The 18,603-nt window shown below is 36.9% G+C and overlaps 1 protein-coding gene across 1 annotated transcript in view; it reads right to left on the bottom strand.

Annotated features, from left to right (window-relative positions):
* The window catches only part of AFG1L (AFG1 like ATPase), a 67,414-nt gene that overhangs the window by 18,231 nt on the left and 30,580 nt on the right, over positions 1 to 18,603 (bottom strand). Inside the window, exons 8-10 of the mRNA XM_086461312.1 lie at positions 4,394 to 4,476; positions 889 to 959; positions 532 to 632 (exon numbers count right to left, since the gene is read on the bottom strand). Coding sequence (XP_086317438.1) covers positions 532 to 632; positions 889 to 959; positions 4,394 to 4,476 — 255 coding nt within the window. The remainder of the gene's footprint in view (positions 1 to 531; positions 633 to 888; positions 960 to 4,393; positions 4,477 to 18,603) is intronic.

The raw sequence follows: 18,603 nt of genomic DNA on the forward strand, positions 1-18,603 counted from the left end.
GCAGAGAATTTGGCAGCATTTAGCAGAATTTGGCAATTTTTGAGAGGGCTGGGGACTAAACAGCCCTTGTACAGCTAGTCACAACTAAGGCATGCAACAACAGCTTTACTCTAGTGGTGCCAAGATTACTACACTTTTGCTTGAGCACCAGCTTAAAATCCAGATTTTAGAAACAGTATTTGAACGCTGTTTGCATATTGGTATGTAAAAAATTCCAGTAATGATGTTAGCCCAGGCACATACTGTATTAGGATTTTTTAAGACAATCTGTGATATACTTAAGAGTGAATTTACTGTATTACTAAAAACAGAATTATTATTGATCTTTTGGGGAGAGTTGGGGTTTTTTCCTGTTAAATTCAAAATCTTTCTGCCATGTTAAAAGGAGCCCTTTTAATTTAGTATGACTTGGGAAAACAGTGAGGTTTTGTGTTTTGGATTTGTTTGTTGTTTTGTTTTGTTGGTTTTTTTTTTTTTTTAAACTGTGAAAAGTCTGAGCATTAACTGATCTAGATTTGACTCAGTACTCACTCTGTCACACAGCTCTTCAAACGTGAAGTCTGCAATGGTTCCACACGCTTTATTCAGCCTCAGCTCTCTGCCTTGCACTTTTAGAATCCTTGGTCTAGTTACTATGGGAACATGAACAAAGACTCAATCTTCTCTGGATAATTACTATAAAATTCATCTCTTACAGATAGGAAATGCATAGCTTGATGAATAATAGCACATGATTCAACACATAAATTAGACAAAATGCTGATACAATGACTGCCACTTGAGTGTGGCATCAACCCATATACAGCAATGGAACTTATTAATTGGTCAGTGGAGATTGGGCATTGTGTTCTAAATGTATTCTCTTTCAAGAGAAATTAACTTACGTACAATCATTTTGTTTCTGAGCCAGCTCATCAAACAACTTATCCATGACAGCCTCCACATCAGCTTCACTTGTGCTACAGTGAAAAGAATAATAGAATATGAAATTAATAACACTTGAAGCCAACATCAAACAGCTGCCTGAGCCTGCTTAGCTTTTTGCCCATAAAAAGAGAGAACTGGATGTTATGCTCTAAATACAAACATTAGATTTAGAATACACTTAAAAGTAGAGAATATTAACTCTCAGGTAGATGATTCTGCCTTATTTGCATACACTGAAAGACTTCTGTGTTTTGAGCTGTTTCCAGTAATGAGGCAATACAGGCAGAGCAGATCCATTAACACTATGTGTACACAATGAGAAAAAAGGCTTCTGGCTCTATCTTGCATGCAAAATAAGAGCAAATAGACAAGGCAAGGCAGTCAAGCACCTAACCAAGTATCCTTTGAAATTTCTGAGAGGGGACTCTGAAATTAAATATAGGAGCCGCTTTCTGGTGTGGGGGGAAATCAAGTCAACTGATTGTATTGATCAAACACTTTCCAAAATTAAACTATGAAATTCAAAATATCAGCATTATCTCTGCATTAGTAACTTTATCACTTTCCCCGCTCTGTCCCAGATACTATTTGGGAAAAGATCAACCACAGACAGGAAAAATGCAAAATATCTGGGCTGAGAGCTGAAGTAAAGTTTATATACATCTTATGGTTGCCACAAGAATTATAAGTCAGTCTGATCAGAAAGTATTTTTTGTCATTTGAATGGGTTAGAGGGCCAGCCTTCCTGTGTTTCATTCTTAAAGAACACAGATAATATTCCTAGCTGTTGGTTTTTTCCTCAGCTAGTTTGGAAGATGAGAATATAAACTAATGCTACAGTAGACAATAAACTAGAACTAGGATATAGAACGCTTCACTGATGTTTATGTAATCTCATTTAGTGTGAAAAGTCTACTTTTAGAGATCATGGATGCACTCAAGTTGCATTGCTTCACGCAGTTCTAGGCCTCCTCTCAAGAACAAGTGATGTTCAGCATGTTACACAATTACTTTCCTGTTCATTAGGCCTTAAGCACCTTAAAAATGTTAACAGCAGAACTGAAGTAACTACTTTTTAGCTCAAGCTTAACAATAGCAAATGTTGTAGATACAAAGAATTTGGGAAAAAAAACCCACAAACTTCTGCAAGTGCCATTTCAAACACTTTAAAAAAACCTTTTCTGAATAGGAGATATACATAAAATTGTAACTTCAAAAGAAGAAGGTTCTCTCAACATTGGTATTTGTGTGCTGCTTTCCTCTGACAAAATGAAAAATGAACAAGAACAGACAAAAGCAGAAAAAAGCAGCCATAAAAGGGGGGAAAGATTCCATGTATATCAGAGTGTGCATATGTCTATGCATACAACTATCAAAAAGTTTGATGTAAAGGCTACAAGAAGAAACAGCTGAATATGATGCCTAGGTGGATATTCACACCTAATTGCCACAAAAGTTTGTTTTGAAAATAGACACATGTGACCGAGATCAAGGAAGTTGCTTTGATCAGGAATCTTGTAATTGTGTTTCATACTCATCTGAAAGCAATCAGTGTAGCGGCTTTAAGCAACCTTCACTTGCATATTTTAAATGAAGACTACACAAATTATGAAGCAACAAGATGATTTTTTTTAAAATGTGATGATGATACTATGATCATTAATAGGGGAATGTAAACATGTTGGAAAAGAACATTTTCTTTTGGGGGCAAGACTGCTGACTAAATTTCAAAAATCCATAGCAAAATTCTGTATAGTACCTAATTTTAAAACAAACAAATAAAAAAAACCCAAACACATACTAAGGTAGTTCTGCAGGGTTGAAAGCTCCAATGAACATGTTTGAATAGAATGAATGAGATACCCTCAGAAAAAGAAAGGACGATGAAATAAGTATCTTATTTCCATGGGCAGGTACTGGATTATTTTGGGTTTTTTCCTCTCACTGCTTCCTAGTGATTTGCACAAGAAGTTCTAGAGGTAGCCAGCTTCCTTCCAATGAGAGACATGAGACAGACTTATCACCAATCTCGGCCATTCACTTGATCACAAATTTTACAGCAGAACACCGTGAAATATTTCAGCTGGGTACTACTCCTGGGACTTGTTTGTATTCTTCTCCTCCGAGAGCTGATGCCATAGGCACCATGTTTAGCCCGTTATGTGCTAGAAATCACATACATGCTCTTCCTTTCTTCAGAGTATGGACAGGGAGAGAAGAATATGGTAGGTGCTCCCCACAATTATCAAACAAAGTCACAGAGTGCAGTGGGCACAATAAGCAGAGGCGTAAGCAGGGACAGCTATGCAGACATCAGAAAAAGAGCCACAGTGAGCAACATTGAGATAATAGTGGCAGCTCCAAACAGTACTTCCAAGCAGACACCACAAAACTTAAAGAAAGCGGAGCCAGGCAAGAATATAGAACAAGGGTTACTTTTCTTGGGTTCATACAGTCACACTTTGAAGACAGAACCTGCCTTGGACCTGTTTTCCACATGAAAAAATCTGCCATTTAATTCCAGAAGCAGGAAGAGTTACCTGTCGTAATTCTACTAAGCAGTTCTCCTCCTTCCAGACAAACAACTACAATTTCTAACTTCATTATAAAGTGATATAGACATACTTCATTTCAAATACCTGTCACATCAATGAAAGCACTGCACCTTTCTTAACAGAAACATGATTTTTAAATCAAAATTGTATGTTGGGTTGAAAGACACAATGGTTATACATCTCATTTTAAGTTACTGTTGCCTGCCTTGCTCAGGGTGTCATTGATTAAATAATACTATAAGAGCAAACAGGAGCTAGAAAAATGTGTGCAATGCAAAGGTTTCAAAGTATTTAAAAAAAAAAGAGAGGACGTTTCTATTAGGCATATATATGCTGCAACCATAAGCAAAACTCTGAACGTATTTTTAAATGTATTTATTTGCAAATATAGAATAAAGTGCTAAAGAAATTTTGTCGTGATAAACAGAAACAATCTGTCAAAATAGGAGGGTGTTGGGTTTTTTTTTTAATCCACAGCACTGGAAACACCCAACATTAAATGAATCCTTGTCTTTGGATTTCTATAAATACTTAATTACTTAAATACAATAAGGATGTTCTTCTATTATAAGAGAATTGTGCAATCTCTTACAAGAGGATATTCATTACTTTCTAACCATCTGTCACTTCAGTTCTCCAAACACCACACCTCCCCAAAAAAATCTAATTAGTTTTTATTCAGTCACACATTATAAATGATGCTAGTGCGGATACTGAAAATGTAGTTTAATGAAGTTAATATCAAGGCATAATGGAAGGCGGTTTGCTGAACAAAATGGACCAGAAGGCAAAGAAAGGAAAAGTCACACTCTGCTAATTCTACTATACATTTTTCATTTCCTGTTGACTAGGAAATTATTGGCTAATAAGAAGGAAAAAGAGGGCAAATACTATATCATAGATAAACTTACAGGTAGTAAAGTTTTCCAGCAGCAGGAAGCACTCGTTTCCTGTAGTCTATTCCAGAATCAAGCTGGACTGTGCTGCAGTATTTCTACAGAGACAAAAACAAAACAAAACAAAACACAGCTTTCCTCAAGCCAGAGCTATATTTACTATTATCTGTGTTAGAGAGAAGACACATTGCTGTGATAAACCATCAGCATGAATAAGATCGGCAAAACTGAAATTCAAGACCACAAAATTGAAGTCTCCTTTACAATTATCGAAGCAAAGAAATAAGCTGGAAATCATTCACATATTCAAAACAATGTAATAATTTTCAAAAGTCCATCAACTAGAAAAGTAACAGAGATCAGAAGCACAGGGAATGAAATCTGGGTGGATATTACTCACTCTCTCTGGGTAGTGCTTTGAGTGTGTGAAAATAATTATTTTCACATTAAAGAATATACATTTAGAAATAGAAAATTAGCAGCAATAAGTTTAACAGACCACAATCAAATTCTAGCAACAGAGACAACTGAAACTACTTCTACTTTGTAAGCCAAAAAGAATTTTATCTTTTCCTTCTACTAAGAAGATTAAAAATTTTATGAGTCAAACATCAAATATATGAACGACACCAAGCCTTGCTGCAAAACGGACCAAAGCATAAAGGGGAATGAACAAAGCTCTATATCAAAAAGATTTGGTTTCATTTTTGTAGTGACTCAGAAAAGGATCTTTTTTCCCCTCCTCTAAACAACCTGTAAGATTCCAAGCATGATATAGATGTCCCTGAGTAGTTACAATAATTGCTTCTGTTAGAAAACTCAAAACCAGCTGTACTAAAGGGTGCTTTTTTTGATTCAAGGCCTGAGGCTGAGAGCAAAATTCTCACTAACCTCAGCGGGATCAAGATTTTACACTCTCTGGCAAAGGGAATAGCTCTGCTTATCTGTTATTATTACTACCACCATACACAACTTCTAGGTATTATATAGCTAGACGCAAAAGAAGCTATAAAAGAAAAGGAGGAAAAGTTTTAATATTTCAGAAAATACACCTCTATCAACAACTTAATTAAAGCAATAAAACTTTTTTTGGTAGGCAATTCAACACCATTAAAATTCTTTGGATTGCTAGAATCCACTCAATCACTCTGCTTCTTCACTGCACTATGAACTACTAGTTTATCTTTAATACTCCCGTTAAACGTTTCATATTCTGTGTGTCAAATTTTTCAAACCCTCCTTGAGGCCATTCAAATATCAAAACTGGAAATGTCAAATCTCATTTATAGCAACGACATTGCAGGGGAAAAAAAAAACCCAACCCTTAAATTTAGAGGAACTATCATCAGTGATTTAAGAAACAATGGCCCTTTTGAACAAATGCATTGCACAGGACTTAGAGATTACAAATATCTGCAGGAGTGACTGTGATGACTCATTGCACCGATTTTTTGCCCTTGGCTATTACTGAAGGATCTACACCTATTTTAAAGCTCCAACTTCTCTCCAAAGATATACAGCTGAAGAAAGAAGGTGGAAAAAAAAATTATCCTGAAAGCACAGAAAACCCAGGAAAATCCATGTGTCTCTAATTCCGGTAAGTGAAAAAGCCATGCTAATCAAATCATTATCTTGGGCTAAGGCTACTGCAAACACAATAGCATTGGTGCTACAATATTATTATAATCTATTCCCTTTCTTTTCGTGAAAGCTTACAAAGAAAGAGAATAACAGAGCAGAAGAAAAAAGTTCCAGAGGCATGTAATAATATGCACAAGGGAGGGAGGATGTTTAAGCTTCTCTTCAGCATCAGTCTGGCAGTCAAGGCTAGAAGGAAGATTCCTGAAATTTCACAGCAAAGCTGGGGTACTTAGCTTTTCCTTCCCAAGCACTGCTGTTCAGCATCTTTCTGCCTAATGCTAATGTCTTCTTTTTCGAAAGTAGTAGATTAGCTCAAGTATTATTTTCTTCATGTTGGGGGGGCGGTGTGTATCCAAGAAATCACCTTACTACAGCTATGCAGACTATGAGATTATTTAGAATAACTTTAGATACTCAGATATTTAGTAATGATGTTTATCATCTTGGGGGGTTTTTCATGGAAACAACAGACACAGAATTGTGCACTAATTCACCCTCATCTCTTTGGCCTTTGAGATGGGTTTACAAACTCTACTGCTCTCTCAGGGTGTTGTGTTGCACGTAGAGTGAAGAGTGAATGTAGAACTACATATACTTAAGAGTGGGGTATGGCTGAAACAAAAAGGGCACCTGAACACCGTAGCTGGTGTAAGTTTATTGTGCTGATATTTACACGATGCTTGTGGCTTAGCTGCTAATGACTGCTGAGTCAGGCAGACATTCTGCGCACCCAAATACAGACTGATACTGGGTTAGATCATGCAGATCATTGCAGCTTGCTGAAATATAAATCCGCACTTGGTGCTACAGTATTTTAGTCCACTTGTTTTCTGCCTACAAACTTATCACTCCCTAAATGCACTGACAGTCTTTTGCGACTCCATGATTTAACATTACAGCAAAAAAGTTTTGGAGGTAAGAACTGCATATGTAAATATTACCAATATAGCTATGAAGTAGAGGCATTTCTTCTGCCTTCCTTCCCTTTTCTCTTTCTTCAAAGTAATTAGTATTATCACTACTCAGGAAAAATCACTATCATTAGTGACAATACTTAGGTAGAGCTTGTGTGCTCAAAAGCTTATTTATAGTTTTGGCCCCTTTTTAAGCTACAAACAGTTGCCTAAATGAAAGATATTTCTTTTCCCTATAAACCTTGTCTTGCATTTTTACAATAATGTACTACTATTGATTCTAATGTGACATAACATTACACAGGTTATTTCAAAAATGCCTGTTAGATATTCTGGGCTACAGGACCTTTCAGCCAGACAGGCAATAGCAGCGCCCCGTTCAGAGATACATAAGGTACAGTTATTATAGTCCTACTGATTTTTTGCTTCCTTAGGAGATGAAAGTCAACTGCACCAAATAAACAAAATGGAAAAAGCAAATTCTGATACTCAGCAGTTTTCTGTAACAAACAACATAAGCACACAAATAGGGGGCAGTTAACAGGAACAGAGAGATACTTAGTCCTTTGAAAAACATTTGGCATTTTACTGTCCTGCTCCTTGGATGTTCCCAAGCAATTTCTCGGGTTGGGGGGTGGGGGGGGTGGGGGGGTTGGGGGGTGTTTGGCTTAATTCTGTCCTATCTTTCAAATCTGTCTCCTATTTTTCAAACCAGCATTCTCAGTCGAATTCTGGTTTACATTTTACTTTGAAGCTCTAGCATATTTTTCACCCATTACTGTCTCAAGAAGCACTGACTTGGACCTCAGGGCCAGTTTTTTGGGGGTTTTTGTCCTCTCTAGACTGATGCTCTCTTCAGCCATTTAGAGCCCATGTTCTAAGTAAAAATAAAATGACCACAAGAACTTCCTAACCCTTCTATATGTTCATGTGAATAAATACCCACCACTGTTATTTTTACTGAGACACTTCAAAGCTGACTCACACCTATTCCGTAAGTCATTGTATAAATACACCTAAAATGGATGGCCCCTGCCATTAAAACAAAACATTATATCTGTGTAGCAACATGCTCCCAAAAAACATTCTGTTAAAACATGACTGCTGTTGTTAATTCTAAGCTTTGTAGGGTAGGAACAACCTTCTCCTTACGTGACTATATGACAGTAGAGCACAGATCTATAGGTGCTACTGGAAAACAACATAACACAAAAATCAAACAGTAGTGCAAATAAAGAAACTTATCATTAAGTGATAATGTGGAAGAAATTAGCGCCAACAAAACGGCACCCAAACATGCCCTGGTGCAGGCAATGTTATTCACACAAACTGAACTCCACGCAGCAGAGAAGCAAAAGGGTGGGATAGCAGTACCAGTGAACTGAGGAGCAGCAATGGGAGGACTGCTTGCACCGCCAGGCAGTAACAGCAGCATTTCTCATCCAAGTTAAGAATGTACTGGCGGAGACATTCTAAAGGGGGATTCAGCACACGGTCTTCTTTACTCAAAGCCAGAGTCAGAAAGGGCACAGAAAAGCTATGCACTGAGCAGAGATCCAAAAGTTTTTTCCTTTCGGAGTTTCCTTTGTAGATAAGGGTGCCCACCACAGTTCTTTGTTTCTACACACATAAACATTCACTTATCTGCTTCACAGGAATGCTGAGGGCAAAAGCTTCATATTTGTAAATATTTTTTTTCAAGAGAAATGCTTCAAGTGTTTAAAACGCAGCATATAATCAGAATGTACAATAGAGCACACCAAAAATATCATATACGTCCAAGCTAAACACTTAAAGTACTAGATTTGCAAAAATGAAAACCAGATACGTGGTTTCACAGTATGGAGGAACAAATACTGCTCACAACTGTAAGAGCGAAATTCTTACTCTCTGAACCTCAGAGAGGGCATGTATGTGATCACCACCACACATCTTCTCTCCCCTTCACAGGTGTCAACAACATTATACTCCTGCATCACGGAACTAGACTATTGATACTACCATTTATAAACCCAGCAAGTCTGGGGAGGGGGGGGAAGGTAGGCTTCTCAACTTTTTACCCTTCATCTTTTTGCAGTGGGGAAAAACCCTACTAAGATTACACATAGAAGTTTTAGTTTCTCTCTCTCCATCTTTAGACTAACTTCTCCAGCACTGGACTGATTAAACCCTGCAGATGTGATTGCATCCTCACGCTCACTAATCACCACCATGGAATCCTAATCAACAGCCAAAGAACTAACTGGAGTGCTCAGATTGTTAGGACTTTAATTGTCAAAGCCACGACTGTAACTACTGGCATCCATTTTTTAAGATGGAGATTTAAACTTTCAAATTTCATCTACTTGGCTAAACTCCTAGTTTTCTTTTGAAATAAATACTTAAAATTGAAGCCACAGTTCGTCAATTCTTGTGGAAGCATCTAGGGTTTCCAACAGATTTTCTGTTCTATTGAGATATTTCAAGTCTGACTTATCCTATTCAATTCAAATGCATAAAATTAATTAGTCATACAATTTATTTTGAAGTCATTTATGTATTTATGTATACAGAGAACAAATACAATTACAGAATTGAAAACGCAATTAGTAAGTTAAAAATACAGCATGATCATGCACTCATTTCCACTGAAGTGGCATAAAAAGTTTTTATTCCAGAAGAAAAACAGATAAAGCCTCAAGGCTCAACTTCAGACAGAACACCTAAACTGACAACCTTCAGACAGAATAGGTAAAATTAGACTTTCAGTATACCTACCGTAGAAAGTTATTAAATATAGACTAATATAAATACATTTTTCTTCCTATAAGCACCTCTAATATTCCTTTATTACTGCAATCAAGAATGATAGCTATTTAAATGTTTAACTGCTCAAGAAGTTAAAATACACAACACGATAGACAGTTAAGTAGAGGAACAAAGGTTTCAGAAAATTTCAAAAGGCCAGAGTTAACTGGATAACCTGCAAGTTCTCAAGACATGCGTTTCCCATGTGTCACAAAAACCCCTCAAATGCTAATAGATGGCTTTGTTGGCCACATTAAAAACTTTACTAAATACCATGTCTCCCTGTGAGCTCAAATACTGTGATCCGCTCGTGACTCTCAATAATGCAGGTGAGTAGATATTTTTTAACCTTATTGAAGACCACTGTAAGTCAACCCAATTGTCATTCTCTGCTCTGAATTTGAATGGCATTAAAAAAAGAAAACCAATAAACAACATACAACCTCATACAAATCACCCTGTCAGCCCACAGGATCAGACAAACCCTATCTGAGGACCTCCAGAGAGGTGTAGGAGAACAGAGATGCAAGAGTGCTTCACAGTGGGATGATCACTACCTTAATTCCCACACTTGCTGAGTTTCCTCAGCCTTTCCCACTTGGGTCAAATCAGATACCTGCAAATGCAGTGGTAGGACTGCATCTGCAGTACCAAACACCCTTTCCATATGAGCAAGGCAGAGTACAGTCCTATCCCCAGGCACGCAAAGCTGCACAATTAATACTCTCGGCGTCTGGTGTCATACTTAACAAGCACATTAGAACATCTACTATTAATAAGCAAGCCAGAGAAGTGCAGCTTCTAATCACTCTTTCTGAGCAAAAGGAATCATAATTTCCACACAGGTATCATCTTCCCTTTTCAAATGCATCCGCAGCATCTAACTCTTTGTATTAGCTTATAACCAAAAAAAAAACCTCATCCCGCTAAAAAACACCCCACACCTGTCCTGCTGATTTGGTCTTTATGAACAATACACAGGATCACTAGTATTCCCTTCCCCCAGCAAATCAGAAAATAATGAGACTGTTGACTGGCAACCATTCTTGTACATTTACATCCAGTCTAAGGGAGAAAAATTCTCTCGCATCACACAACATGTAGACACGTGATGAGAGCCCTGAGCCAGCAACAGAGGAAGGGTTCCTCAGGTAAACAGAGCTTACTAGACTAAAACACTTTTATTTTTCATTATTTGACTCCATGCAGTGTTAGATTATCAACTAGAATACTATTTCTTCTTTCTTAAGCAACTTCAAGAAAAGGTTTCTCCACCCAAAGAATACCACTACAATTGGCATTTTCCCAAATGATTCATAACTGCAGTAGAGCAAGAATCCTGCCAAGCAAAAAATGCAGTGTGTCATGAAAAAACTACTTCTGACCTACAAAGCATACCCACAGGTTTTAATTTTGGCGTACTCTCAAACTCATCAGCAAGTGACAATCACCAGTACATTTCAGAGTGTGAAACTGGTCCAACTGGGACTCATAAGCTGGGCAGGTCTGTCCACACCTCTTCTGCCGAGAGAAGCGTACAGCGTTAAGTGCAGTGCTTCCTCTCTGGTGCAGCTCCAAAAGGAGATCTATCAGAAGACTTTTCACAAGCAAGCACGGTACAGGTACAGGACCTTCAAAGGGCTGCTACTTTTATGCTTACTTAAAATTGGCCTTGTTCAAATTAAAAAAAAAAAAAAAAAAAAAAAAAAGAGAGTAACTAAAGTTTGAAACACTCCTAACTTTCTGCTACACTGATCCATGGGAACAAGATGTACTCAGGGGGAGGGAGAAGGAGAAAGGGCATCATCAGGTATTTGGTGGTGGATAAAAACTCGGTCCAAGCATTGTTGGGTGTGCATACAGTTTTTGTCTCCCTGTTCAGATGTTGTTGAAACACTAGACTTTAAAGAAAATGTCAATGAATCCTCATAAGCACTATACATGACCTCTGGGGTAATTAGCAATCATTCAAAAGCAACAAGACTAAAATGTTCTATTCTTTATTACTGTCAGCTCTTGTCTTGATCAGCATTTTAATAAAGATGGTTCATTGCTAAGACAGTTTCATGAATCAGTCATAATTACATTCTGACACGCAGTGAATAGTAAAGCAAAACTAAATATCACTTCATCAACCTTTCTAACCTTTATGCAAGTATTAACTGTAAATAATTTTTACACAATCTTACAACAGAAAATCTGCATATTTCTTAGCTTTGTACATACTCTACCCTAAACGAATTTCCTGTGACCTATACCTGAAAAAAATACCTTACAATCAGGCATAATTACTTAGTCTTGCATGATATTCAGGTGTTGCCTTTCACAGATCAAATCAACTTTGAGTAGGAAAGGCTATTTGTTCTACAAATGCTTTAAGGGGTTAACTAAATTTTTTTACAGCCTTTCCCCCCCATATCCTTCATTACTTGCAATAACAAAATATGGTAAATTGCTACAATAGCCTTAGACACTTCACACTTGTTCCAATTTTAAACTGTAACACAACAAAACAAAAATCAAACCCAAAAAATCCACACAAACACAATTTAAGGAAAACTTTCAAAGTGTCAGACAAGTGTACTGTACAATATCAATGAAACTAATCATGCTCAGGTTAATTTTGGATAACAAACATTTTATTTGTGAATTATTTTTAAATGGACCTAGAGCACAAAGATCTGGGAAGTGAAATACTGCCACATATGATTCTTTTCAACGAATCTGTTTCTTACTTTTGGGACAGGAACATTTAAACTTTAAACTGAAGAGTTTAGCAGCGACAAATTTAGTGGCAAAATTAATTCAGTGGAAGTAGCACAAGTTTACATTACAGCCTTCAAAACTTTAACAACTAAGAAATCCCACTATTCTTGCTACCACAAGGAACATACGATCTATTGTACAACTTTTCAATAACTTATTTTAATGTCTAGCTACAAATCAGCTACCCCCTAAGAAGAGGAAAAATAGACAATTAACTTGTAAAATAATGGTGCATGAATAAAGACAGAGACGCTTAAAATGTTCTGTTCTGTGAATAGTATTTCAGATACTCAGACAAAAGTGAAAGAACTCAGGAGGTACAGGCATGGCTGTGCTGGGTAGGAGACAAGTAGCCTCTCCTTTTTTCCAGTCAGGGAACAGAAGAATGGCAGAGTAAACGTCCATGCAATAAGAATTACACTGAACAGCTCTCCCCATTCCACATCACTTAGGGAAAAAAAAAAAAAAAAAAAATCTTCCTTGCAGAATAGCTATATACACAAAACCACAACCAAAACCAACCCACAAACCACTGTATAACATTCAGTTTTGCTAAAGAACCAATAATGACTGTAACTTTCAATCTCCTAATAAACAAGCTGTGGTGTTCTGTGAAAAACAAACGCCAAGAGTTCACTTGGAATTTATAACATGATGTTTCGTAAGCTAAGGGTCAAATTCACCCCTAATACATGTACTTCATTGGAATTATACTCTGGATGAAGTTATTTATCTAGATTTCTTTTTTGCTCTTGTTTTTCCTTTTAACATTTGATTTGTATTTCTTTTCCCAGTGTTAGCCTTTGCTCCTGCCAGAACTGTTGGCAGGCAGGAAAAGGAAAAAAAAAAAAAAAGAGAAAAAAAAAAAGTAGTATTGATTTACGAAACTGGATTTCCCAGAATAAAAAAAAAAAAATGCGATTAAGATCTAAACAAAGGCTAAAGATGGCTTATGCTTAGCTCTGATGAGGTCCGCTACCTCATTACCAACAACTGAAAACTTCTGATGCATTTTGTTTCAAGGGAATCCAAAAGTCCTTGCTGTAAAGCAGGCTGGGGGGTGCAGGGTCCATTCACTCTTTCTGTATCACAACCATTATGTAAGAAGTATAAAACACTGCCTTTATGCTGCCAAACCACAATGACTCTTCTTACATCAAAGCGTTTTCACCACTAGGGTTTTTTTTTTCCTCTGAAATTTATTCAAGCCAAGGGCAGAGAGACAACAATTCATACACGCTAATTACACCTAATTATCTATTCCTTTTTTTTTTTTTTCTTTCCACCAGCTTCGGCCAGTGTTATTTGCTATCTGGGTTTCTCACAACCTCCCCTTGCCCTGTCCATCCAACTCAACAGTAAAGTCTTTGAAGAAAACAGTCGTGGCTTCTTAGAATTTTAACAATATAAGGTTCAACTCAAATTAAATTATTCTATTATTAGTTTTGACACATTTATGTGTTAAATATGAAGGCCTCTTGGTTAATTTGGCAAATTCCTCACATCTCTTCATGTCTAGAATTGCTGGTAACACCCTCTCTTGGAGGAGCTTCTCCTCATGCTTTCTTTTCATGATCTAAATGAAATGTTTATTGGATTAAAGTTCTTCTCTGCAGACCTCCACGGTGGCCTGTGACAAAGAGCTTAAAAGCTTTATTAATTGGCTCGGGCTTTTTGGGGGGAGGCAGGACCTCATTTCACATTACATCACAAGCAAATAAAACTGCCACGTGTAATTAGACTAATTTACCCTGATACAGCAGGAATCAACTATTCCATATCTATGATATCTTTGATTTACTCATTTTAATCAAGGGGTAAACAAATCAAGCAAGAACTCAGGAAATCCTAACAATTAAAGGAAGTGAGAAGGCAGGGAGCCTGACACTCAGCTACAGTAGCAGCTATTTTACCCTCAGATAAAGTTTTGATCGGCATCTAAATAAACTGTCTCGGAGCAGGCATGTGCATAGGACAGATACAGAAGATAAACAAACTAAACAGCCCCATATTTAAAGAACATGCTAAAGCAATAGGTACACTATAAAATATCGTAACAGTTCAGTGTTCCGAACTACAGAATTCAAATAATCCTTGTCTTTAAATTTAAGCACACACACAGGCTTAGAAGGCTGAGTATGAAAGGGCTGGTAACTTCTAATCTGACACCCTGCTTTCCATATACAAGGTTTTGTTAGTTGGCAGACTTATAAATTTGTCAAACTAAAACTACCCAGAAATTATACTGGTGTTCAGCACCAAAAAAAAAAAAAAAGAACCACCAACAAAAAAACCCACCCCAAAAACTTGCAATCATGCTATATTTTCTGGGTTTAATTTTTTTCTATGTTTAATTAGGTACACTTCACAAAAGATGTGTACTTCTATTACTTACAGAGAGAGAGAGAGAACAAGAACAAATGCTCCTTCTATTTAGGAGTTTGCTTGGTTACATACTAAGAAGGGAAACAAAAGGCTCAACATCTTCAGTAATGAAAAAGTCAATTGATAGGCGAAGCCATCACAATATCAAAGGCCTAATCCCTGCAATTCTGACTCAGGTGACAGTTCACAGGGGTCAGAGTGGCTGACACTGACCTCAAAAGCAGGTTTTAACTATTCAACATACTGAAAGCTGCTGGGCTATCACACCATTAGACTGGAACAAACTGACAAATCAATTTCATCAAGGAGATGACTTTTTTGAGGGGGGGGAAGAGGCAGATCCGCCAATCAACAAATCCCTGCATTTCTCACACAGGTGGTTGGACAAAAGCTGAGTGCACCATCAAAGACATCTTATATCTACCAAATGCCTTTGTACAAAACTAACTCCCACAATTACCTTAGGGACAGCTCTAAATGTTTTAAACAAGCGTTTTTCTCATATTCAAACTAAGTTATTGAAAAGTGAAAATACTTTTAAATTCCTCCGTTGCACGCATTGCAAGAAAGGCTATATTTTAATTAAAACCAGAGTAGGCAACAGTGTCAATAAATAATTGTGAACCAATTTCGAGAAAGACAGTGAACAATACAGTGTATAAAAACACATTACTTTCTATTTGAGAGGAGTGTACAATACTCACTGTTAAGAGTCATTTTAACAAAACAGTTTAAAAAAATAATGATTTGGTCCTTAATAGCAGAAGAAAAAAAAAAGTTCACTATAGGAAGCTTACAGTAATTGCATGTCCTACTCACAGCAAGTTTCTGGTTGATTTTTTCCTCTTCAGTTAAAGCAAAATGCAGGTAGCCAAAGCCAAATATTTTATTTTAAAACTGTAACTTGTGACGGTATACTGAGGCTATGAAAGGCCCTAAAACTTCCTGACTCTCAGTTAGAACTTAGTGCAGTGCAGGTCTCTACTGCATGAAGAAAACCTGACAAAATGCAGAAGTTACAGATTTGATATTTCGACTCAGCTTGACATTTTAAAACTTCACACTACAGTTCCAGGAAAACTTTTGAAGCTCAAGAACTGCTCATTTAAGTTATAGACTCTACACAACAAACTATTTGAGGAGCTTTCCTTCCCGATTGTCCAGAGAATGAAGCACTGAACTAGTCACTGAATTAGAATTAGGATTCCAGAACAGTTAAGGGTTGATGTAAACGTCTTCATTAAATGTCTGCAAAAATTAAATTGTTGCCAAAATTACTGCCAAACCAGCAAATTAAAATACGCTTTCTCTTTTTTTGAAGAGCCTAATTTCAGATCTTACACCAAGTCGTTAAAGATACATAGCTTTATTTGTAAACCAGTTTTAAAATGTTTATAAAATTTTGCATTTCTTATTGGTTTAGATTACCAATTTTTGCAGTATTTCCTCTCTAAGCATTTGAACAAAGTAACTGTGAGCAATGAATGTTTTTCTCTTCAAGAACTACCTTTGTAAAAAAAAAAAAAAAAAAAGGAAAAAATCACTTAGGAGTTCCATGCACTTTAAAATGCTCAGTAAGAGATGCTACAAGATTAAAAGCTCAATCAGAAGGCACTGAACCTAATTGCAATTATAGAATTAAAAGATTTTCCTTCCTAATACTTCTTATCTCTGTAAAGCTCTATCTTTGTAGAATTTCATGGATTGAAGAAGCATTCTTATCTGCTGCAGAAACTAAGTCCTGCCATAGAGAATATTGTGTCCCAAAGAATTTTAGCCACAACAATGATCTGGTCAATTGCAAGTTTTTCCCTGCTTATGAAAACAACCCCTGTAAATTACAGGATTAAAGAACCAGTGAAAAATTACATCTCAAACGATTTAAGATTTCAAAAGATCAGAACACTGGGATAGGTTCAGAATTGGGCAGAGGACACACACAGGGCAGGGAAGAGCTGCCAACAGTCTTACTGGCCTGCCCAGCTACACAGACCTGGAGCTTTTATGTATCACTGGCTGTAGGACCTGGAGCTTTTATGTGACCCTAAAGAGTGGAACTTCTCAGTTGCACCTCCCACTGCAGGCATTCAGCAGTCACTTGTTCTCAGAAATCTACCACCTAGAGTGAGAATACAGACAAACTTTGCAAGGTAACTGTATCTTCCCTGGAGCGCTGTTTCACCTTTGTGCTTATTCCAGAGAAATTGGTTTATAGTTCTCATTCTAAGGAACAGGAACCCAAATACAGATACTGGAATTATAGTCTGAAGAAAATAAAATCAACAACAAAATCAAGGATGAACATAGGTAACTCTAGAGCTAGGAAAAAAAACATTGCTTTTGATCATTCGAAAACAGGGAAAGATTCTTCTGAACAGTACGAGGGTGTCTAGGAACTATGCATTTCATTTATGAGGAAGGGAAACGGCCTGAAATATATTTCAGGTGAAGCATCTCTTCACAGAAATGTACTGCCAATACTTCATATTCATCCCATCTTCCCAACAATATTTAAAGGAATTCAAAGCTCCTGTGTTGAACTTGAACTACTTTCAGTTCTAAAGCCTTATTTCACGATTTATGATCATAAAAGTTAATTTCCAAAACAAGCAAAACCAACCCACCCATTCCCCCCCACTAAACCCCAAACAAAAGCCCTGCAGGAGGCTCTGAGCCCAGAGAAAATTAAGACAGGAGATAGTCTGAGTTGTCAAAGCCACCGACAGGGAACAGGTTAGATGAGACTGACACTACCACAGACACGCACGGCTTGAAGTGAGGTAAAGGTAGAGAAGACAGTATATTGAACATTGGCAAGCATCCAATTTAATATTTTTCCTTTATATTTCCATGCAAAGCCCTGGAAGATAGCATCTTTACATTTCCTAAAGTCACACAGAATTATAAACAGCTGAGATAGAACCTACTCCACCCATTAACACCAATGCCATGATGCAGATTATACTCACATTGGGGAGACCCAAATCTGCATTTCACAAACGACTACAGCCAAAAGTATCAATTTAGTTCTATCCACGCCTTTGTAATGCAAAGGTCAATTGTTAAAATGTTACATTAAAATACATTCCGTTGTCTTTTTTTTAATGCCTACTTCTGATGTGTTGAATTCAAAATGTAGATTTGGAAATTTTTTAATTATTGTTTTCAATGCCTTGCCATTACCCCTCCATTTTCCAACTAAGGTCAGAGAAGCATTTGTTGATAAGTTTCCTTTGATCCACCTTTCAGACATTATGTTTTTGGGAAAGAATCATGTTACATTGGTAACATTTATTAAAGTGACATTAAAGGCACATATATTTAGAGCAGTGTTAAAACAGAAAGGGGGGAAAAAAATTATGACATGCAATCCAGAAATTATTCACAAGGCCCTTGTGTATAGAGTGTTCAGTGAAACCTTTTTTCTCACTTCATTCATTATTATGGTAATGTTTGTCTACCTCTAGTCTGGGTTATGCTACTTGTTTCTTTTCGCACTACTCCATCCTCTGTCACAACTCTAAACCAAACCACACTTAGAGCTTCTGTTGGCATTCTATCCACAAGGTCCTTTCTAAAAATTTAGATTATTTTCCCAGTTCTGATAAGGTGTTCTATGCGCATAAACTACACTTCACTGTTTTTCTTCAGCTAATCAAACAAAGAAAAAAAGGAAGCTACAAATAAGCATACATGATAGATATTTTTTAAGTCTGATCATCAGGGAAACGA

Source organism: Leptosomus discolor, chromosome 2 (assembly GCF_034619465.1).
Source record: "Leptosomus discolor isolate bLepDis1 chromosome 2, bLepDis1.hap2, whole genome shotgun sequence".
NCBI classification, from domain to species: Eukaryota; Metazoa; Chordata; class Aves; order Leptosomiformes; family Leptosomidae; genus Leptosomus; species Leptosomus discolor.